This window comes from Haliotis rufescens, unplaced genomic scaffold (genome assembly GCF_023055435.1).
Source record: "Haliotis rufescens isolate VD_foot unplaced genomic scaffold, xgHalRufe1.0.p SCAF_8, whole genome shotgun sequence".
NCBI lineage: Eukaryota > Metazoa > Mollusca > Gastropoda > Lepetellida > Haliotidae > Haliotis > Haliotis rufescens.
In genome coordinates this window covers 47,930,350-47,954,842 of record NW_025964372.1, presented here as the reverse complement: position 1 = coordinate 47,954,842, position 24,493 = coordinate 47,930,350, and the positions used below count along the sequence as shown (strand labels likewise).

At 40.1% G+C, this 24,493-nt stretch overlaps 1 protein-coding gene across 1 annotated transcript; it reads right to left on the bottom strand.

The window, feature by feature from the left end:
* Positions 1–850: 850 nt before the first annotated feature.
* Positions 851–15,159, bottom strand: LOC124152755 (ornithine decarboxylase-like). Its single transcript, XM_046525801.2, has 11 exons — positions 15,048–15,159; positions 14,717–14,898; positions 12,959–13,061; positions 9,054–9,130; positions 7,651–7,823; positions 6,562–6,699; positions 5,132–5,297; positions 4,009–4,150; positions 2,456–2,568; positions 1,777–1,994; positions 851–1,077 (listed from the first exon to the last, which is right to left on the bottom strand). Exons 2-11 carry the CDS (start codon positions 14,795–14,797, stop codon positions 993–995), a joined length of 1,296 nt encoding a protein of 431 aa, XP_046381757.2. The 5' UTR covers positions 14,798–14,898; positions 15,048–15,159; the 3' UTR covers positions 851–992.
* Positions 15,160–24,493: the final 9,334 nt, after the last annotated feature.

Genomic DNA, 24,493 nt, shown 5'->3' with positions numbered 1-24,493 from the left:
ACATAACAATACAAATTTGTGTATTGAAACACAAAGGTATATATTATGAAACTGCATAGTGGTCACGTGCATTTCTGTGAAAGCTTTTAACAGCTCCAAATTTCCTTCAAACGTATGTGGTTGCAAAATGGTTATGTTGATATATTGTTCAAGCCCTCAAGACGCATATATGCAAAATGCAGCAGTGCTACCAGAACAATCGGTTACCTTAGTTTGATGACATATAACCTTTATTGTCTGAATATATGTTAACAGGTTGGTTGGTTTGTTGTTTAACGCCGCACTCAGCAATATTCCAGCTATATGACGGCGGTCTGTAAATAATCGAGTCTGGACCAGACAATCCATTGATTAATATCATGAGCATCGATTCACGCAATTGGGATCAATGACATGCATCAACCAAGTCAGCGAGCCTGACCACCCGATCCCGATAGTTGACTTTTACGACAAGCATAGTCGCCTTTTACAGCAGGCATGGGTTGCTGAAGACCTATTCTACCCCGGATCTTCACGGGTAATGTTAACAGGATGAGATGTTAAATATACAAATATGTTGTTAAGCATGTGTGGCATGATCCGCATGCATTTCACTAGAATGAGGAGCCCTGCTTCAGGCTAAGAACTGGCCCTTAGCAACGTATGCGTCTGGAACGAAGCCACTCATTTGACTGGATGATACCAACTAGGTGGATCATTTGACTGGATAATACCAACTAGGTGGATCATTTGACTGGATCATACCAACTAGGTAGATCATTTGACTGGATCATACCAACTAGGTGTCTTCGTTGATTGCTTGACATCATATCCCGTCGTTTCAAGAATTTACACATAATATCAATTATTGTTTTGTCTGGCCAATACTTTATTTTGTACAGAGGACGGTCACAAAGCTGTAAAATTGCTGAATGCGGCTTTAAAACAACAGACACAACTATAACTAGAGTTAACATGATGGGTGTATATCCCCGAATGTTCCTTCGTCCACTTCAAAAGATGTTCTCTTCAGTGATGTTCCCTGGCACGCATTTGTTCGCGGGAGATGCTCTCTGTACCATGTTGACATGGGATTTCCTGGCAGAAATAAATCAGATATGAAGGTCAATATTCAAAGTATACAAAATAAGCACTGACAAACAGTTCATCCAAATCGTGCATCGAAGCAGGTAATAATTGATGTGAGATGAAATACAGTAAATACATTGATCTTACATCTGTCCACGTGTGGTAAGCCAAGACCCCTGCACCATTGTAAGAAACCGATCCTTTGTTATTTGGTAGGAGTGGGGGAATATCGAGACAAAATAGTCTAAGACTATTAAGATCAATTAAGTTTTTTGTTTTGTTTTGTTTGTTGTTTAACGCCGCACTCAGCAATATTCCAGCTATATGACGGCGGTCTGTAAATAATCGAGTCTGGACCAGACAAGCCAGTGATTGACAGCATGAACATCGATCCACGCAATTGGGATCAATGACATGTATCAACCAAGTCAGCGAGCCTGACCACCCGATCCCGTTAGTCGCCTTTTACGACAAGCATAGTCGCCTTTTACGGTAAGTATGGGTTGCTGAAGACCTATTCTACCCCGGAATTTTCACGGGTCGATCAATTAAGTAATTGTCTACCACAAAAAATACATTGTTGCAATGTGTTATTAACCAAAACATGTTAAGACTCAAAACTATAGCTGACATGTACAGTATCTAGTATCCATACAAATTCCCAGCCAAAACATCAAGCTGAGGAATACTCCAGAAAATATATCCTACCATGCTTCTTTCTTGCAGACATAGATTGGTATCGGTTGTGGCATTCCATTAAAAGATCCGTCTTTGTTTATCGACATTGGGTAAGCGCCCACATTCTCCACAAACAATGTGTCTCCAATTTCAAGCTCTGGTAAGTAACACTCCTCGAAGAGAGAGTCGTCACCAGCACAGGTCTGTCCCCAGACACTGGACTTGAAAGTCTCCTCGCTGCGCGGGTCCTGGAACAGAAATACGGAGGACTTAGGTGACCAGGTACTTCCATGTATTTGCCAGTTTTGGTGATTTATTATGTCATGTTTCGCTTTCACAAAAAGTATGTTTCTCAATATAATATATACGTAAGACATTTCATTAATATCCATAACAATTGGGAAACGTTGACCGAGCGTGTGTTCGTATATTTAATACCATATGTTAGTCATAGTCATAGCAACACATTGTGGGAGCTGTGTTTAAGAGAGTTTTAATGCTCGGTTCTTGCTTAGGCTTTAGGAAACACATTGCCTTGCAGGAATAAGGGGAAAAACACGTCCTCGTTGTTTCCGTTCAGAATGACATTTTTCTGTCTTCAAAAGGTATTTTGTGCATTTCATTGCATTCATGATTAATTCGTCCGTTTTGTGAATCATTACTTATTAAAAATGGTTCCAAATAGTGTGGTACAGACGTTAAATCCTACCTTTAGCAGTGATGGTAATTCGGCCCTGCTGCATCTTTTGAAGGTATGGTTGAAGGTCCCAAAGATGCTGTCGTTCACAAAGTATAGGTACTCGTCTTCACCTTCTTTCCTACCTGAAGATAGACAGTGATTGATGTATGACAGCTGTTTTCACGCCTTTGTTTCCAAATTTGATGCATCAGTGTCCAAGAACCTATTTAAATTTCCCGTTTGCTCAGATGAAATTTGACTTGCATTTGCATGTGTTGGGAATTTTGTAAGTTAAGCCACAATTATGGCGGGAGATTCGAGAAATGGGCATCTGATGCTTTTAGAAAAGGTTTTGTCGCTCGTATTATCGTACACTGATCAGATTTGGTTAGTTTGTTGTTTAACGCCGCACTCAGCAATAGTCTAGCTATATGGCGGCGGTCTGTAAATAATCGAGTCTGGACCAGACAATCCAGTGATTGATATCATGAGCATCGATCCACGCAATTGGGATCGATGACCGTACATCAACCAAGTCAGCGAGCCTGACCACCCGATCCCGTTAGTCGCCTTTTGCGACAAGCATAGTCGCCTTTTATGGCACGCATGGGTTGCTGAAGACCTATTCTACCCAGGATCTTCACGGGTAGTACACTGATCAGATGTGCGAGAGAGGAACTTAATGCTTATCTCAGGAGGGGAAAAACATATTTATCAGTCATTTTCTATTTCCTCTTGTAAAAAGACATTCCAAAATTGTGTTTGCAGCCATGTTATTTACAAATGGTGAAGCCTTGATGCACAGAACATAGAGTTATAACACTCGAAATAGTTTCGTCACTGAAATTCGGAAACCAAAACAAAATCAAAGCAATTGGGTTTTATTCTCCCTAACTTCAACTTCTTAACCATTTTAAACCTGGTATCAGCACTATTTGATAGTGATTCATAAACACATGCTCATGATATAGTCGTACAATCCATGATTTCCTGGAGAGGTCATGGTCAAATGTGAAGGTTAACGTGTTCTTGATACATGCCATCATCAAGGAACCTGTTTGTTTGTTTGTCTTTAACGCCGCACTGAGCAATATTCCAGCTGTATCACAGCGGTCTGTAAATAATATACTGATTTGACATCATGAGTATCAATTCACGCAGTTGGGATACGATGACATGTATCAACCAAGTCAGCGAGCCTGACCGGCCGATCCCTTTAGTCGCCCCTTACGAGAAGATAATGATCCAGTTACACTATGATATTGGAGAACAGCTGTGCATTACACAAAGATCAACTGCATCGAGAATGGGTAGAGCACATTTAGATATGTTTGGTTGATGAAAACAATGTCCCAGTTCATAGAATCATATTTACGGTTAACTGACAAAAAAATGGACTAATCCGCCTTGGACAAATCCAGATAATACCGTGATACCATTACTGCAGCCATTACTCCAGAGCCAGGTAAATACCAACCGATAGATATTCCTTTATGCAAATTCTAAAGGAACTTGTTTACTCTGCATCTCACCACTCAAGCCACCCCCTTTAGTTTAATTATGTTACATAGTGTAGAACGAACCACGCCTGATCCTCTTTCCTATAACTGTTATGACCAAGGTCGCACACGAAGTCACAAAGAAGCGGCCAGGCTCTGCAATGATCCTAACTCCTCTCTCATCAGGAAAGTATTCATCAAGGGCGTCGTTGAGGTGTCTTGCAACCTACACACACCAAAAAACACAAGCTTACCACCCACCAATTATTCTTTGTTTCAGAAGTTGTTTGATCAAGGTTACACATTCAAGGTCTCAGTAAAGCTTTCAAAATGTTTTATGATAGACATGTGGATGACATTTCCAAATTTGATGCAATTCCCTATTTTGACTTGAACCATATGTATGGATGGATGGTTTGTTGTTTTACGCCGCACTCAGCAATATTCCAGCTATATGACGGCGGTCTGTAAATATTCGAGTCTGGACCAGACAATCCAGTGATTAATATCATGAGCATCAATCCACGCATTTGGGATCGATTACATGCATCAACCAAGTCAGCGAACCCGACCACCCGATCCCGTTAGTCGCCTTTAACGACAAGCATAGTCACCTTTTACGGCAAGCATGGGTTGCCGAAGACCTATTCTACCCCGGAATCTTCACGGGTCTGAACCATATGTACCCGTGTTTGTGCAGGTGGACAATTGACTTGCCTTTTCATGCGCTTGAGACGGGTGCCATCGGTACGGCAGGATACGCTCACCTTTTCACGTGGTATCATCACTATTTGGTAATGGTTCATAAACACATGCTCATGAAATGGTCGGAATCGTACTGTCGACTCTGCTTTATGCAGGGATTTCTGTTGGATGTGGGTTTTGTCGCTTAATTTATTACAGTGTATTATTTTATGTGTGTTGTCAGCGCATTAGTCGTGGTTCTTGGTTCTTGGGCTTCCCATGACAAACACTCACAAAACTCTTCCAACTGAGTGAAACCCGTATGAAACAGCTATGAACACAGTCCAAAGAGTTGAACAGGCATTGTTAGTTTGACATTGCATTATACTTGCTCTTGTTGAAATGATGATCTGTTCAGAACACTATTGTATTTTTGTAAAAAGAATATACGTTTCAAAACACTGAAAGGAATCAAGGACACTATGTTTTCATCGATCTGTGCCTGCATGCAATCTGATATTACCTCTTCAAATTCCGCCGGTGGTGTCTTGTGCCCATAAAACCCTCCTCCAATATCCACCACACTCAGAGACATGTTGAGTTCAGAGGCTATTTTGAACACCCTGTCGGTTCTCTGTAGAGCATCAATGAAGACTCTGCCATCCACTATGCCACTTCCAACATGGAAACTGTCAGATGCATACAATGGAATATGCTTAGATTTATCATCTATACGCAACGGATTTGAAACTTATATAGTAACAAGTTTGTCATTTCGCAAATCATGTCAGAACAACTGGAAATTATTGGCAACTCAAATCAAGCGATTTTAAAGTTTAACATAAGCTTTAAATTTTGAGTTTTGGGGATAAACTTGAAAAAATGAGAAAATATTCGAAATAACGAGAAAAAACTCGTACATTCAAGAAAATAAGTGAAGATAGTAAATCCAATTTCTTTTCTTTTTAAACAATGATGAAATAATCAATATCACTAAAAAATAATTTAAGTAACGAGAAACATATCGAAATTTCGAGAAAACAATTGAAATAACGAAAAAAAATATTTCGAATATTTGAACATGTCCTAGTAACAAGAAAAAGATCAAAGCAACGAGAAAATATTTAAAGAAAACATTTCTAAACAACGAGTTTTGAGATAAAATAACGAGAAAATATTTGCAGTAACGAGAAAACGCTCGTAGTTTTGAGAAAATCATTGAAGTTACGAGAACATTATTGAAGCAGCGAGAACAAATTCGAAATTTCGGTTTTTTTAAGTAAACTTGAAATAACGAGAAAATTATCGAAATTATGTCAAACGTTCTGTTACACGTAATATGTTTTGTATGTTGAGGCATGCCATATGATTTCTTCAGTCCTGGAGATTTGTTTTTCTCAATGCAAACTATGCAAGGTACATGTACTCCGTGTACCTCGGCCGCCATGTTCTTTGTTCTTAGATTATGGCTTACCACAGTGTGAGTTTCTTCAGCTTTGAATATTCATATTCATTCCAATTGCTTAACTTCTTTCCTTTTTGGCATTGTTCGCATTGAGGCCAGTTCGGCATGCACGTTGTGATTATGTTAACGTTAATTTATATTATTAGGTTAATTATGTTCAGTGTTACGTGTATTTATAACCTTGGCATTATTTCGGCTTGTATGTAGAAGTATAAGTACACTCAGGTACCTTGCATCGTCTAATATATGTCTAATTACTACAATCTTAGCAACATCCAGAATAGAAACATGGTTTCATCCTGGCAGATATTTGTCTAAATGCTACAGGCCTTTATTGATTGGTTCCTGTGAAGCACCTTTTGTGACTCAGGCCACAATCGAACTGGCACAACAAAGTGGCATCCGAAAACGTTAACCCCCATTGGCTAGCCCGACCCGGGTTCTGAATTAGACTGAATGAATGTATCAACCTTTGGAACGGAAAGTACCTGACTCCCACCACATTCAGTCGCATGTTCTTGGCTTTCCCAAGAAGATACCGGACTTCATTCTGTTCGCATCCATACTGGACGCTCAGGTGGTGTTCCACTTCATATTTGTCCGAACTCTGGATTCTCAGCAGTAATCTTAATGTGTACAAAATGAACAAAACACATCAATAGCAGTCAATCCATATACCTCATGAACAAGTTACTTGTTTGGACAGTGAACTGGTGCACTCACTAGTTTAACTCCACAATAGGAACCGGTTTGTGCAGGAATGCGGAAAAGCTGCAATAAAGGGTAATTAGGAGATAAACCTACTGTGTTTTGAAATTTGATGTAGTCCCACTGTAGAATAGATACCTCTTTATTATAATTTTGAACCGAGCGATTTCACACACTCGTTCTCTCGATGATCATTCGTGACCAACTCGTGTTATTCCGGGACAAGCCGAATAGCGACCCTTGCCCCTCTCGTGGCCATTTTTGTGACTGGTTTCCGTCTAAGCAAATTGGCATAGGTAAAAGAATTGTCAACTCGTTGCGTAATGATTCACGTATATTTCCCCCCATGTCATATATGTTCCAGATGCTATTTAAAACACATCGGGAATTAGTTTAATATGTTCTGTCTTACTTTATAAAAAACATATCTAGGGTATATTTTAGATGCAAGACATTTGTAAAATCAAATATTATTCCCGAGGGATTCTTTGATCGAAGTACCTGATGTCATACGCGCAGTCTGATTGGCATGTCGTATTTTCGCTTTCTTTCGATTTTTGTATAAAAAAGCAGTAATTAGCTGGAATCCGTTTTTTATTTTTGTTATTGATTAACTGCATATCAAATATTAAGAATGGATGATATTACTTATCTTTTCTCTCGAAGAATTGGTAATTAAAATCGTAATAACGTTCAGAGAACCACCCTCAATGACACCCTCATATCAGAGCGCCGTCAAGTATGTCCGAAGCTGCATTATATTGAAGTTTGATTTACTAACTGACACCTAATAGTCTGTGTAATGAGTAGCTGCAGTGCAATCTTGCCTTTGTTTGTTCATGGCTTTCATTTTATTTATAATTACATACCTGGCGTTAGGATGCAGCGACTTCATTTTGACCAGTTCCTCCTCGTTATCAAATGCAATCAAATCGACGCCCCTCGCTTGTGCATATCTGATGTCAGTGGGATGTTTGACGCTGTGGGAGTACACAATCCGGGTTGGTCCCAGTCCCATATCAAGAATAGTCCCGATTTCACCCTGAAAATACCCAAACAGTCGATCTTCGGGATTTGAAGATGATCATTGAAATTACCATTTCAGTAACTTGGGTGAATAATTTATTTTCTTTATTTTGGCATGTTATCAATTAGACCATGCCATTGGAGGATGATCTAACTTTATTGGTTAAAAAATAAATTTGAAGTAGTCGATAACCATATCTGACTGTATCACTACACTGAATGTATGCACAAGAAAAAGAGTCCATTTTAGTCATGGAAGAATGGATATAAACCTATTCTGTCTATATATATTGAGGTTATTCATCGTTGAATATTGACAGTAGCGGGTGACCTCGCCTAGGTGAACACTACCAAGCTGACTGTCGTTCATTTCCCGATGAACGTCAGTATGTCACGTGATTACGATGTCAATCAGCGAAGACATACATGTACAGAACTACTTTACGGGAATTCCTCAATGTCTTAACATAACATTAAAAATCGTTAGGGAAAACTGACGACATTGATTCAGGCTATGAATGATGCAGACTTCCGGGCCAGACAGAACATGTTATGTCGGGTCACCGAAATGAAGCGTCCATTCGAAGCTATGACAGAGAATGCTCGACTTACTCGTACCAAAAGAAATCACTGAGCTCCACACTGTCGTGTATATTGCTTTGAGAAAGCCAACCGCGCCTCCTCAAGCGGTAATCCCCGTCATCAGCAGCTGTAGTATGACTCAGACACACACCAAAAGTTCACAGAAAGTTAATATCAACCCATTTTCATCAGCCGGGTCTGGATTTCTTTCAAACGCTAACTTTATCTGGGTGCTCATTTCAAGTGAATGACATTGCTGTAGCCGCCATTTTCTGCCGTTTGTAAAACCTAGGGATGTCACTCCAAATGAAATGATAAGGACAGATGATGTCACGACATCACGAATCTATGCGTTGATACAGTTCACTTCAAATAATTAAAGGTTGTGTTTAATGGTGTTTTTGTTATGATTTGTATATGTCAATATAAGGATCGAAGTTGTATTTGTTGACGTTCATCAGCTGATGAAGACAGTGCCTCACGTGAGCAGATTTATGATGAACGTCAACAAATACAACTTCAATCCTAAATTGTACACTGCTAAATGTTACTTTTACCAGTTTTTGTCAACGATGAACCATCTCAAAAGCAGACAACTAAAATTACATGCACATTGATTATCCCCACATTCATGGAAAGAGCGATCACGAGACCATAACCCTACCCTGCTGGCACAGTCGAATGAGGCACCGAGGTCAGCTAAGAGAGAGAGGATCTGAGGGTTGCTGTTACTCTTGACAGCTGAAACACAGACATTGATCAGCATGTCTATGGTCGATTTTTTTAACAGTAGTTCAAATCGTCCTCAAGAGTTATATTCGTATTGTGTTGCAATGACAAATATTATGTGCCATTATAATTATTTTGCACATTACTTGGCTCTGTGATGAGATCTGTTGTCAGAGGACAGACCTCAAGGCAATATTCGTCAATGGTGAAAAGGACAATTTCAATTTCAGTTTGTCAGATGAAAGTTTTGCGCAACATTGCCAACAATAGCTAACAGTTAGTAAAGATGCCTACAAAACCCCGCGATGTTGAATATTCTCTATTAATTCAGAACTGGTGTTAAAAAGCACCAGGAAGATGAGCTCAAACAAAACGAGAGAGCATAACCTTTCGCTTTGGCTGTGCCTTTCACTGTAGTAGTCTCTCTCCACCACAGAAGTATAATTAAATAAAGCGACAAAACCCTTAACATATCCAGAGAAATCTCTGCATAAAGCAGTCAGAAATTGACGTCTTAAAAGAATTCACTTATTTCTTGAAATGACGACTTAGCCACCACCTAATAAAACAAAATCGTGAAATTGGAATGCGTCTTAAAGAAACACACACAAACATCCTAGTACATTTTTCAAAGAATGAAAAAGTTGTTGGGCAAGACCAACAACATTAGCACCGCTGTCTATAATCGGAGCAAAACTAGACAGGTGTTGTACGACATGCACAACCACTTTTTTCCTGAATGCCCCCAAACTGTACCTCTAGCTACCTTAATAACAAAGCTTTAAGCGTTCCTATTATAATATTATAATAGAACACAACTATTATCACAACTTTGAAACAGAAAGTCCTCTGCCTATAACTAGCTTAAATAACAAAGTGATATCGCTTCCGGTTTGGGAACACACCAGAAACCTATGATTGTTGGTTCGAATCCCGGTTCGGCCCGATTATGTTTCTAGGCTTGTCAGCACCATACCCGTGCTCGTGGGTTTCACCGTTACAAGTGATAAACTTCTGAGACCTGCATCACTTCGGGCTTTCCTCCCACATTAAGCTGACATGCCGCGATATAACTAGGATACTGTTAAAAGCGGCGTTAAACACAACTCACTCACTCACTCACTCCGGTTTGGAAAAACCAACGTGGTCAGCGGCCTATGACAATTGACGCACACATCCTTTTATCACGTCCCTGGCGTGTTCAATGCACGCTGAGCATGGGCATAGTCATCCTGAAAGACTAAAACGGCGATCCACACTCCCTGCAAACAAGGCAACGAAGGATGTCAGTATGTTGTCCTGATGGTCCTCTGACCCTTCCGTGCACAATACGAAGTGTTGTCAGCTGCGTCATAGTGATGCCACCCCACATCATATCCGCTCCACCAACAAATCTGTCATGAAGTCAAGATGAGACAGGCTTCACGTTCATTTCGACGTCGCCACACCTCTCAAGGACTTGCATAGTGAATCGGCACTCATCTGAAAGCATGACACGTGACCAGCGACCAGTTTGGACGTTGTGTGCATTATTGACATTTGTTGACAAAATGACGATTTATGACGGGCGCACACAACAAATGAGCTGCATGTAGACGAATTCTAATCATCTGACCGTCGCTCGTTCTCCAGTAGCCTGATGAAAGTTTGTGCAATAATTTTGAATTTCGATATTGAACCCAACTTCACCTCGTCTTTGGAATCGATACCCCATACCAGCGAGTCAATCATTTGCTGCACAGATGTCAATCACACGTGCATGCACGTCGGTGTATCAGTGAAATTATTTTGAATTTCGATATTGAACCCAACTTCACCTCGCCTTTGGAATCGATACCCCATACCAGCGAGTCAATCATTTGCTGCACAGCCGTCAATCACACGTGCATGCACGTCGGTGTATCAGTGAAATTATTTTGAATTACGATGTTTGGCCCCTTTTCACCTTTTGAATCGATATGGCACATCAGCGAGTACATACGTAGTCTTCACATCCGTCTACAACGTTTACATACATTGTCAATTCAGCCACTTTCCTTTGTTCAGCATGTCTTTCGCATTGTGCTTGATAATCCATTTGGATACGCACAACCTAACGTGCTTTAGCTTATAAGGAATAGAAAGATGTTTCGCCTGTGATATGTAGGAGAACCATCATTAAAAATGTATAAGTCGTTAGTTAAGAAAAAATCCTCCAGTAATTTCCCTTAGTTATTCGTGTCAGTACTACCGGTACCCCAAGTGGGTTATGACCATTCAGATCTCACATGATGACACATGGTTTAGGGAGCAAAGAAAACGAAGTAAAAACAATATTTAATGTTACCCGTACTGCAACAGTCTGCAGAGCGGTATTGAGAGGGACTGTGAATGATGCCCCGCCTCACCATAAGAGGAGATGCCTCGACATGAATTTCGTGCACTGAGACAACAATCTCAGCATTTGCGAAATGATATGCTTGGAGAAGACTACATATTGTTGTCTCTTTGCACTCTCCACAAGCAGTGAGCCGGAACAGAGACAAGTAACAGTCTTGACAGTACCACATATTCCCTGAATAAATTTGGAAATGACGAAGGAGTTGATTTTGAGGGGTTCTCCATCAACGCCTTCAACAACCAGAAATCGTGGCCAAGAGTCAACATTGAGTATAGATGCCTCATCAGAAGACACAACAGTGTCTGTATAAATATGCCTTCTCTTTGATTTTGTACGAGAACCAGTGAACTGTGAGGTAGCCATAATGAATGGAGTGTCAACAAATACAGTGTTGCAGGAGTAACAGGTAACAGACTACAAACACTAGGGCTACAGGGGTGTTTTACACCAGAAACACCTGTCGTTAATAACAGGAGGAATGTCAGGCTGTTAGGCCTATGGCATTGTTCCTATAAAAACACAGAATTCAGTGGTCTGTGTCACCAGATTGGCCCATGAGCCACAGCCTTCTCGCAAAGGACTCTCGGCAAAACTTTAGTTTACATATTCAAGGTCATCATATATTCTGACCCAAACCTGTGTGATATCATATGTCTAAATTATCAAGTATTCCATGCACAGGGCATTGCGTGGCCAGCCAATTCTACCACCCGTGTTGGTGAAGTAAGGGTCGAAGTGGTGAGTTGGGCTAAAGGAACATCTGTTCCTGTCTCCAATGCCCTGAACCACCAGAATCCCGTCCTCCGCCAACCCAGGTGCGCAACCAACGGCAAACGGGTTGACCAATTCGGTCACCTTTTACGACCAGCAATGGGAATTGAGGACACATTCATAGCGACCCCGGGTCCCAACGCGGGGAAGATCAGAAAAGTGACATCTGAATGTGCTTTCAAATCATGCAATTTCGAAAAGTTTAACACCTGATATTCGGAGTGACAGTTACGGGCTTTACGATTAAATCCGTAAAAAAATCATGTATCTGTCACTTATTTGTGATAATTTCATCAACATTTGAACAGAAAGACTTTGCATTGCTATGTGAAGTACTGCCATAGAATCTAGGTCATCTGTTAGACATTCCAGAATGTTCTTTTGTTCATGTTTCAAATTTCGAAGGGCGAACTTTGTCAAAATATTTTTCAAAGTGGAGTCACCAGTTTGAAAATTGTCCTGTATTGCTCTTATACTGAATTCTCGTTGGTCATTTCATTGGTCGGTCAAAGTTTGAAAACGGTGGTTCTGAAAAGACCCGTAATGAAATGTCCTCAGATCTGTGTTGTGATATTCTGATATTAAGAAATTGTTTCACCATATTATTATTTTGTTTGCATACTCTAAAACAATGTTTGACATAAAATAAAATAAATGTCAACATTACTTGGTAATTGTATTCAACATACCAAAGTGTGGTTCCACCCTTGGCAGGTGCTTGAGCCATCTGTCCATTTTCAGCATTACATCACCTAGGTCAATGGCATAGAAGGCAGCACCAAATTGTTTATCCTTGTGATGAAAGACAAATAAACACGTACATGCAAATGTTTATGCACCAATAGTTGGATTAAATGAAGTAAAAAGTGATCCAAAAAAATTCCATTACCGTAAGAAATGTCATAAGCCTGTGTTTTATGATTCATATCAGATATTGATGATCTCAGGTGTTCCTGACAAGGTGAAGTGTGTGTATGGGGTGGGGTGGGGTGGGGTTGGGTGGGTGGGGTGTGTGTATGGTGGTGGGGTGGGATGGGTGTATGGTGGTGGGGCATGAGCAAATGTTTCATAAACTGGGGGGTCAGCAAACTATCTCATTGCCCCATGTCATACATGCCCAGTCCCAGTGAGGGTGCCAACTTGTGCAATAGTGTTTTGCTGAGCCAGATCCTTGGCGCTGCGGGGTTAATGACGTTATATGAGAGCACATCTATCAGCATACATCAATGTGAAAACAAATATTTCACAAGATGGAAACATGTCTGATTATCTTGTTTTAGTTCTGGTAATATGGTCACATATAAAAAAATGTAAACTTGTAAAAAAATACAAATAAACTCACATTTATCACATTTCAAACCGTTGCAAATTTTGAAACTTGTCAGAAATTCCTTTATGATTCGTTAGCATCACAGCTGTGCTCGTAGGATAACCGATGTGGTTACCAAATCTCAGTCACTGTGACATAACTGAAATACTTTTGAACACGGGCACGCTCATTTTGGTTTCTTTTATGACATACAGTTTTTGAAATAAAATATAGAGCTTTCCTTGAGTATCCCTTCCATAATCTTACCGTGTCACAAGTCGTAAGGGCCAGATGTTATGTGGCAGTAGATTTAGTAAGTCTGTAACCGATATTGCTATTTCAAGCGCTCTTAAACATACTTCTTTATGCAAATTGTGGGAACTAACGCTAAGGCAGGACATGTTTAGTCTTATCGCAACTATTGGTGTCATCACTGATTTTGAGTGATACATTCGAATATTTGTCACCGCTATTTTCTCTTTTACCCACAAGGGGCGGTCGGGTTGCCTAGTGGTTAAAGCGTTCGCTCGTCACGCTGAAGACCCGGGTTCGATTCCCGACATAGGTACAATGTGTGAAGCTCATTTCTGGCGTCCCCCGCCGTGTTATTGCTGGAATATTGCTAAAAGTGGCGTAAAACCATACTCACTCACTCACTCTTTTACGCACAGGGGATTCTGTTTCGGTGGATAACCGGGAGATTAGATTTAAATTTAAACTATAAGTCTGGAGGTTATCAATTAAAATAGATTTACCCACAAAAATTCTTAAAAAATAAAATTGTACCTCAGATTGTTGAAGAAAAAGATATATTGTCTGCTACAAAACTTACATTGTGTCAAGGTGTGATATAATTATGCTTCAGACTGTTGAAGAGAAAGAAATTGTGTGCTACAAAAGCAAGGTGTTTGATTAAGAAAATATATAGGATCATAGTTTTAATTAGAAAATTATCTGGTTCTACAGCTGCTGACAAAATATGACACAGTATGACAAAACAATAAGTATGGGTTAATGAAGACCAGTCACGGAGTAGCAGATTAAAGTAACTACTACTAGTAGTACTAGATGCTTCACTGTGGTTTTCATTTCATCAAAAACATGAAGCACACATTATACAAAGCAGAGATTGTAGTACCTTTTTCCTTTCTTGTGTATTAATCTTGTTGATGATGTCTCTGATATCTTCACAATCTTCGTACAGGATCACACGGTCCATGCTTCGACTGGTAGATCGTTTCTTTATGTAAAACCACTGGTTGGAACAGAACAGTCCGAGTGCGCCTTCCGTTACAGACTGGCGTATGACGTTCCAGAAATCTAACAAAAGTGAAAGCTGGAAACTGTATTTGATCACAATTAACAGACAAACAGATTTGATTCAGATATTGACCCTATGAGGTATGGCAGAGGTATGTAACGTTGTGCTTACATGGCTTGAAGCTATATATGTATGTTCCAATACTTACAGCCTTGTAACTGCTGTCGCTCTACGGTTGGTATCAGTTTAAGAGCATGTAATGCGATCTCTGAGGTTAAAATGCATTTATGAGTAGTCCCGAGCAGTGTGACAGCCAATGTTCTTCCAGTGTGAATCCGTGCTTGAAATTGTGTTTCCCTGGCTCTTTGGCTATTGGCGCCGAGGAAGAACCTGGATTATTGGGGATGGGTTGTTGGTGGGGTTTGGGGTGGCTTTTTTGTGACAGGTAGGAGGAGCTTTGTCATCGTTGTGGTATTCACATCAACAAATATGTCGAATGCATTTGTAAGTTTTTCTGTGTTTCGCCGCAGATGTCCAGGTTGACAGAAATATGTGTTCCTTTCTAGTTATGTACTTGTACACAGATTCGAGTGTTACAGAAATACAAAGGAGTGAGTGAGTTGAGTTTAACGCCGCTTTTAACAGTATTCCAGTTTTATCACGGCGTGTCAGCTTCATGTGGAAAGAAAGCCCGAAGTGATGCAGGCCCGAGACGTTTACCACTTCGGTGAAACCCACGAGCACGGGTATGGTGCTGACAAACCTAGAATCATAATCGGGGCGAACCGGGATTCGAACCCACAATCATAGGTTTCTGGCGTGCCCAAGGGACGCAACTCTTCACAGCGAATCGCGGCGCCTTAGACGCCTGGGCCACACGTTCCCCCGAATACAAAGGAAACCTCTTCGGCTTATTGAGATATCACATATACAAAATTGTAAGGATCTACTGACATGAATTATGGTACTTCCACTTTCAGGTCGCCATTTAAGATGTGTACTTTGTGAGTGATGATTATTAATGTATACTTCTTAAAGAAAAAGTACATTCGATTCCAAACCATATAAGACATAGTATATTCTAAGATAACAACAATACATATTGATGAAATACACAGTATAAACCATATGTTTATATTGAAATGTTATCCTCGTCCCATCGAAAAACAAAGGAGGACAGACAAATGTTGTATGTGGATCCTACCTGAATTGTGATGAAAGCTTTTTAGGTAGCCTCAGGTATTTGAACAGATTTCTTATCAAATATATTCAATTTCAGGCGTCAGATACGCCTCGTGACCTATGTTTGGCGTTAGGGGGTTTCTACAACAACTTGTTTCATTACTTGATACATGAGACCATTTCAGCAGTCAAAGAAAACATCCCGGGTTGTTTTCCACATGTGAACCACCCCGTGGCATTTCGGGTTAGAAATAGATCGGATTGACAGTAAGAAATAGATCGGATGGGTGGCTTGGTTGATTGGGCGGCAGCCTACACTGACAAAGTGGATTGCTGGATTATCTTGTCCAGTCTTCATTATGTCCAGGCCGCCGCCGTACAGCTGGAATATTGATGAATGTGGCGTTTAGCAGGAGAAAAAAAAAGATTTTGTATTGGTCCGTCAGGTTTGTAATGAAAATAAGTATTAATTAACAACAAACAACATGTACCTTTGACGCTTTGCGTATTTACAATTAGTACAATCGTGGGCGAAACGATAACTGATATATACAACAAAAACGTAATTAGCAAAATGAACACATTACTTCACAACGTTTCATGCATCGATTGATTGCCTAGTTTTGCAATAATGCTTGGCTAATCGGCTGGAAGAATTTTTTTAGCGAGGAACATGCCTATAACAGCGATAATGTACTTTTATGTCTCGCACAATCATCTAAATGATAATTGTTGTTTCCCCTGCATATCATTGTGAGGTGGAGGAAGGTCAGCATGTCCATCTGTCTTTCCGGTTCATTACCGGAGAGGAAGACAAAAGCCGTTTACAATAATTCCTTCATGAAACAACGAACACACGTTGCACGTTAACTGTGTTTCCACATTATATCACCATAGATGTATCTGAACTGTAAATAAAAGCGAAAGAAAAGCCTTTACATATTCATCAGAAATTTCGACTGTACGATTCCGACTTTATCATGAGCAGGTGTTTGTGAATCACTATCAAGAGGTGATGACACCAGGTGTTCGCAAAATGTTGAGAGTATCATGCCCCACCGGTGGCACTCGTCACAAACACATGCAAAGGCAAGTCAATTGTTCACCGGATTATCGTTCGCCACTGACGCGTCAAATTGGGAAATGAGCTCCACATGTACACCAAAAAAATTTTTTAAAGCTTTACTGAGGCCTTGTAATATCATCTTCTTACCACTGAACCAATAAAGCTGAAACGTCACTTGCTTGTTCCCGTCATGGATGACGCTTGAATGTGTTCGAGATGCTCGTTTGTGTGCATTACACACACGCTCATTGCATTGTATTTGGAAAGTGATTAGTTGTCAGGAATGTAGTACCATCCAATCTAAGCAGTCGTCAGGAAGTTACTATTTGCAGATGCGTATGTGGTGTATAAACTTTCGGAATCGAAGAGACTAGTCCCGCATTGTATAGAGCCTTACGGCATTGTCTGGAAAGTTCTTGAAGCCATTCAGACTGTAAATATAGTTGGACAGGAGCGTACCTGCAGCTGTCTCTTGCCCGCCTTCATGTGAGGATCGCTCATCATCCCTGATCAAACAGATGGCGAACTGACACATTTTCCTCGTGAGGAGATAAGACAGTAGTAATCTCGTTAATCCATTCACACATTTATTGAAGACAGGAATTACATTAAGAGCGTATTTTGGCGTTAGAACTATAAACATGTTTTAATGTATCACTATGAAACTTTGTGCAGCAACTGGTGTGTGAGTTGGCTTTTAACACAGCTTTGAACATTATTCCAGTTATATCACGGCGTGTCAGCTTAATGTGGGAGGTCTTTTCTTCATATTTCCTGAGCAAAATGGAAGCAAGTTCATCCTGAGCACATTTTGGAGTAATTTGTCATTTATTTCTTTGAACTAAAACATCCACGAAGATCCGGGTTAGATTAGGTCTTCAGCAACCCATGCCTGCTGTACAAGGCGACTTTGCTTGTCTTAAGAGGCGACTGACGGGATCGGGTGGTCAGGCTCGCTGACTTGGTTGATGAATGTCATCGTATCCAAAATGGGTGGATCGATGGATGGATCGTCTGGTCAAGACTATTTCGATTATTTACAGAGCACCTTCATATAGCTGGAATATTGCTGAGTGCGGAGTTAAACAACAATCAATCAATCAATCAATCAATCTTTGAACTAAAAACAGGCAGAAGCCACGAAAACAAACAAAAATATGGTTCCAGAAAGTACATGTTAAGACTGCTGGTTGAGGTGTTGCAAACGGATTAACAAAATTGGCAAATTGGCGTTTGAGAATATATCAAATTAAACATACATTTGTCCATCATTCGGTCTGAAATAGTTATGGTTATACAAATTTTATTTATGTATTCCATATTCAGTTTACTAACAGTTACCGAGCACTTTCTTACATTCTGACAAAGAGGAATTAACATCGAACGATTGGAGGTATTAATATTGTTGCTTACTTCCGATTGTTGTTTGCTTGCGATTGTATCTTGTTTGATTTCACAGACCTGTCGGTTGAAATTAGATCTTTGAGAGATGAAATTAAAGCTGTTAACAACAAATGTAACCTGCCTCACACAAAGTTCTCTGAGCTGAAATCATCCGTCGATGAAATGAAACAGAACCACGATGTTATGTACGCTGATGTGGATGCGGTAGCCGACAAACTAGATAGCATGGAGGACAAAATCTTGTGAGAGCACATCGTCTCGGTAAGACACAGCAAACCACCAACACACCACGCCCCGTGATTGCCAAACTACGTGAGAGTGACGACAAATTTGAGATACTGAGGGCGAGAGCCACCCTGAAGGACGCTGGGTATGGAGTGTCAAGCGATTTGACCAGACGCCAACGACAACAGTTGAAAGATCTCAAAGACACAGGGATGCGCGGTTATTCCAAGAATGGCCGGCTGATTACGTAATCTATATTTGAAAGGACTGCGACAGATCCAATTGATTCTCGTCGAAAGACAAGATCAGGCGCCAGGAACAAAACTACTTGAGGACTCGGCCCGGCCCCGGTCAATTGTTCACAGGAGCCAAATGAACGACGCACCGGTATCAACCTCACTCATGAAATTGATAACACTCTGTGCCGATTTCTCTGCTGGAATGTGAATGGTTTATCCAGTAAACTCTCAAATAATGACTTTATTTCATATCTACAAACCTTTGACTTTCTTTGTCTATCGGAAACCTTTTAGGATAACGTAGACTATGACTGGTTACCTGGATATAAAATTTTACTCTCCGTCGGTGAAATTGTCAGGTCATGGCAGGAATAGTGGTGGAGTTTGCTTTGCTGTTAGATATGAATTTCAACAGTTTTGTGTGTTACGTCAAAATGATATTGACAATCTTTTGACCATAGAAATTAAGAAAACTCCCTTCGGTTTACCAAAAGATATTCTGATCTTCTGTTTATATATTCCCCCTGAAAACTCAACGCATTACGTGAAAAATCCAAACGCCTGCTTATTTGATAAAATTGATAACTTTCTTCTCGACCTATCAGAGTACCTATCTGATTTCTTTATATTACTGTGTGGGGATTTCAATTCTCGAACAGGTACTGAGAATTACCCTCCAGAACCTGAATTAAATCACGGTGATCCAGATATATTTCCTGAAGACGATCCTTGTGACATTAGTAAACGATCGTCACTTGATGATGTGGTTAACAAATTTGGTCATGAATGGCAGAGTGAATGGCGACAGAAATGGTGAACTAACATGTGTAAGTAGTAATGGCAGTAGCACTGTTGACTATTTTATAGCGTCAGCTGAATTCTTCAGATGTGTTGATTGCCTGACTGTTTGGGAGAGCACAGACTCCGACCACTCTCCTTTAGAACTACAGTGTGCATTTTATAATCCTGTATTGGAACCATTTTCAGAGGATATATGTTCTGACAGTTTTAGATGGAATGAATCTAAAAAACCTGACTTCCTACGATGTCTAAGCAATACTTTTGATGAGGTGTCTGATACCCTGTTTCATACTTTGAGGAGTAATATGCATGATGTGGTCGATCTCTTTATAAACATTCTTTTGGAGTCCGGCAAATGTATGAAACGACGCTCGTGTTCAAATTTAGTTCCTAAAAAGCTGTTCAGTTTAAACGGTAAATGTAAAGAACACAAGAGATCAGCCAGAAGAGCCCTTCGCGAGTTTCGTCGAAATAGATCAGAACGAAATAGAAGAAATTATTGTAAACTAAGAAACAAATATAAAACAGAATGCAAACAACACCTTATCTCTTTAAGACATCTGAAATTGAATAAATTAACCAACTCATTAAAGAACTCAAAGCATTTTTGGAAAGAGATAAAATCTCTACGTAATCCAGTCATTGCACGTAATAATATTATTTCTCCATTTCAAACAGGTTTTTGGAAATAACCATATTTTCGGCGATAACATCCATGATGTTGTTAATGACGTAAATTTGTCTGATGTTGAGCGAGATATTTTAGAATCGGAAATCGAAGTCGCTGAAATACACTATGCCATTAATACACTTAAATCAGGTAAATCTCCAGGCCACGATGATGTCCTAGCTGAAATGTTAAAAAGTTCAAAACATATCATTACTCCCTTTTTGCACAAATGTTTTAACGAAATATTCAGAAAGGGTATATTCCCAAATGCATGGTCTAGATCTGTCATTGTGCCTGTATTTAAAAAGGGAGACGTGACCAACCCAGATAACTATAAAGCAATTTCTCCAACAAGCATCTTAGGTAAACTGTTTACTATAATTCTAAACAATCGTCTTACTACCTGGGCAAAATCCCACCAACTCAAGCCGGCTTTAGAAAATCATATTCACCTGCTGATAATATTTTCTCACTTTATGCTATTGTTCAGAGATATCTCGGATGCCGAAAACGAAAACTTTATATTGCCTTTGTAGATTTTAAAAAGCTTTCGACACTGTTGACCGATGTAAACTTTGGGATTGTCTTAGGGCAGCTGGTGTTGGTGGGAAAATGTTTACTATTTTAAAATCAATGTATGAAAATGTAAAATCTTGTGTGATGAAAGAACATTGGGCGTTCTGCCCCAGGATCGCACCCATTGACCCAAGTCACGGAGGTATAAGAATGACGTCACGCTAAAAATAGCTTACCAGCGTAGTACATTACAGGTTGTGTTGCAATCTGGGAAAACCTTGGCTTAAGATAGACCAACGGTTATACATTCAAACATAGCCTAATCAGTATAATTATAAACTAAACAATAGTATTATAAAAATTCCTTTAAAATAGAAAGGGTGCAATGTTGCCAGTTCTTCTATGTTTACATTAGTTGCATAGGTAAAGGAGAATTGTTTTGTTACTGTAAACACGAGGACGAACTAGGTCACATAACAGTCTTCTCCACTGAAGGCAAACAGTTGTGTAAACAAACCTTTGAGGAAGGCAGTCCTCTGTATCCACGGGTTAACATAAACACACAAGCACATTTGTTATTGAAGGTAACCTAGGCCCGTCTCTGTAGTTTTGATAGGCTATGAAGTCGATAAACATATAAGCTCTATTTACATCGTGTAGGCTTCATTTCTCGTGTAACCATGCCTGCTGACGGATGGAAAGCATATTTGTCTAGTATTTATTTGAATCCCAAACACCCAGCCTCCTTTTCTGGGCCTGCTAAGTTGTATCACATTGTGAAAAAGGAGAGGAAATTTGATATTAGTTTGCATCACAAAAAGAAGTGGTTGACATCCCAAGATGCCTATTCGCTTCAGCGACCTTTAAGATACAAGTTCAAGCGGAACAGAGTGGTGGCTTCAGGCCTCAATGCTCCATGGGATATTGACTTGGCTGATGTATCTAATATAGCCTCGGACAATGATGGTGTGAAATACTTACTCATAGCTATAAATGTATTTACACGTTTTCTGTGGGTTGAGCCCCTTAAAAATAAAACACTAGATGCGGTCATTAAGGCCTTGAAGAAGATATTTTCCCGTGCTACCCTGCCACAAATTATACGATCAGACAAAGGGCGAGAATTTGAAAATAAGAAAATGAGGTCTTATTTAAGAAACAAGGGCATCACTTACTATGCCACACAGAATGAAACCAAGGCTTATTTGGATATTTTACAAGACCTCGTCCGGGATTATAACCACAGACCTCACAGATCATTGAATGAAAGATCACCCTCAGATATTAATCAAACGAATGAAGCTCTGGTATGGAAAGAACAATACATTGACACTTTGACGAGACCAGTCAAATCAAAAGCTGAAATCAAACAGAAGTCAATGAAGAAACCCTTTAAATTTAAAGTGGGCGATCAAGTGAGACTCTCTCATTTGAGACATACATTTCAAAGAGACTATCAAGAAAAATGGACTGAGGAAATCTTTATTATCAGAAGAAGGTTCTATCGTGATGGTATGCCTATCTGTCTGTTGAAAGATATGGCTGATGATCCGGTTCAAGGCAGTTTCTATGCAAATGAACTACAGAGAGTAGACAAGCCTGCAGACACTGTATGGAGAGTGGAGAAGGTTTTAAAGAAACGGAAGCGAGCTGGTGTTAAAGAGATGTTTGTGAAATGGATGGGCTATCCTAAAAAGTTTAACAGTTGGATCCCAGAGACTGACCTGGAAAATATATAAGGGTCTTCCTCTTATTCCAGTGTCAGTTGCATTTCTATCGTCATGGAGTCCACATCGTGTCCTGATTGTGGGAGACAGTTCTCTAGAAATGATAATATGCATAGACATAGGAGACAGATGCATTCATATCCTCCTCCTCCTCCTGGAACCTCACCTCCTCCTCCTCCTCCTCTGGGAACCTCACCTCCTCCTCCTCCTCCCACGTCTCCTCCTCCTCCACCTCCTCCAGCACTAAAAGAACAGTTCTACTTTACCATTCCATCCAATACTGTGTTGGTGGGTCCAAGTGGAAGTGGCAAGACTATGTTTGTGTACAACATTTTACTACAGAATCGCATCCAACCTGTACCCAATAACATTATCTGGTGTTATATGGAGTGGCAGCCTCTGTATCAGATAATCAGTGAACAGTTACCCTATGTGACGTTTGTGAAGGGGATTCCTTACAACCTGCGCGAGGATAACTATCTGGATGCACGGAATAACAACATGATTGTACTGGATGACCTCATGTCAGAGGCTAAAGATGATAAACGCATCTCCCAACTGTTCACCCGAACCTCTCACCATAAGAATGTCATTATTTTCTTACTGTTACAAAATCTGTTTCCCAGAGGTAAGGAGTCACGTGACATTGCTTTGAATTCTCATTACGTGACACTGTTTAATTCCCCTGTGGACAGACATCAAGTCAACTTGTTTGCCAGGCGCATCTATCCAAACAATGCTGATCAGTTTATGTCTGTGTATAAAGAAGCTGTTGAAAAACCCTATGGCAATCTGACAATCGATTTGCGTCCTACTACCTTGGAATCACGAAGACTACAACCTAATGTACTTGAAACAGTCATCACCCCACAGCCCATAAAAGAGGAGCAGGCTGTCAATCAGTATCATTTGAAGCCAGACACCAGAAGAGATCACATCTTAGAAGTAGCCGCTCCAGTGGACAGTGAATCAGAGGACGACACTGCAACTATGCCTTCCTGTGACGAGTGTGGTATTGTGTTTGAAAATAATCATGACCTTCAGCGTCATGTCAGATCATGGTGCCCTGAGAATGGAGGGGGACCCCTAAGGAAGCGAGTTAAAATGGAGACAGCTGATGAAAGTGATGTTCTACAGCCTACAATGACCTCTAAATTCAGTGAAGCTGATAAAGAGTGGGAGGTGAAAGGCTTAGAATACATGTGGAAACACACTCTAAAGCACTGTCAAGATGATGTCTTTAAGAAGAAAGAGGAGTATGAAGATCAGGGGAAAAGTGAGAGATGGATTGAAAACAAGCTCAAGAAATGCTGGGAAGCTACCTTTCTAGATCGAATGGCAACAGCTATCCGATATGTGAGTTACTTTGGATATGGACCCCTCTTCAAGCCTATCCTGGAGAAAGTGAGAGCTATGGATCCCGATATTGATTCCAAAGGATTGTCTGCTAAAATCAACAAGTGGATGAAACCTGTTGTCAAAGACATTCTGTCTCATGTAGATCTTTCTGAGGCTGAAGATCAAGAGCGTGAACAGTTAGATGTTGATGATGATGATGACACAGACACTGAATAATCACTCCATGTACATTTTTACTGTTATTGTCTTAATATTTGATTTTTGTGTTTTAATGAAATAAACCGTGTGTTAACAGTTTTACATTTCTGTCTGTTTTTCATATGTAATTACATCAATCCTTGTGATGAAACTGATACAGAATAGCTGTAGGATTATCATTGCAGTAAGAAATTCCCTCAGCAAGTGTTCAACAACAACAAAAATAACAGACAATCGACGTTTAATGTGTATATTTATTCACATATA

Excerpts from the sequence above, each read along its gene's own strand:
- LOC124152755 (XM_046525801.2), bottom strand. The coding sequence starts at position 14,797 with ATGGACCGTGTGATCCTGTACGAAGATTGTGAAGATATCAGAGACATC. Across the intron at positions 13,062-14,716 it reads ATACACAAGAAAGGAAAAAG|GATAAACAATTTGGTGCTGC; the intron begins GTACTACAATCT and ends TTTCATCACAAG. Across the intron at positions 4,151-5,131 it reads CACCGGCGGAATTTGAAGAG|GTTGCAAGACACCTCAACGA; the intron begins GTAATATCAGAT and ends TGGTGTGTGTAG.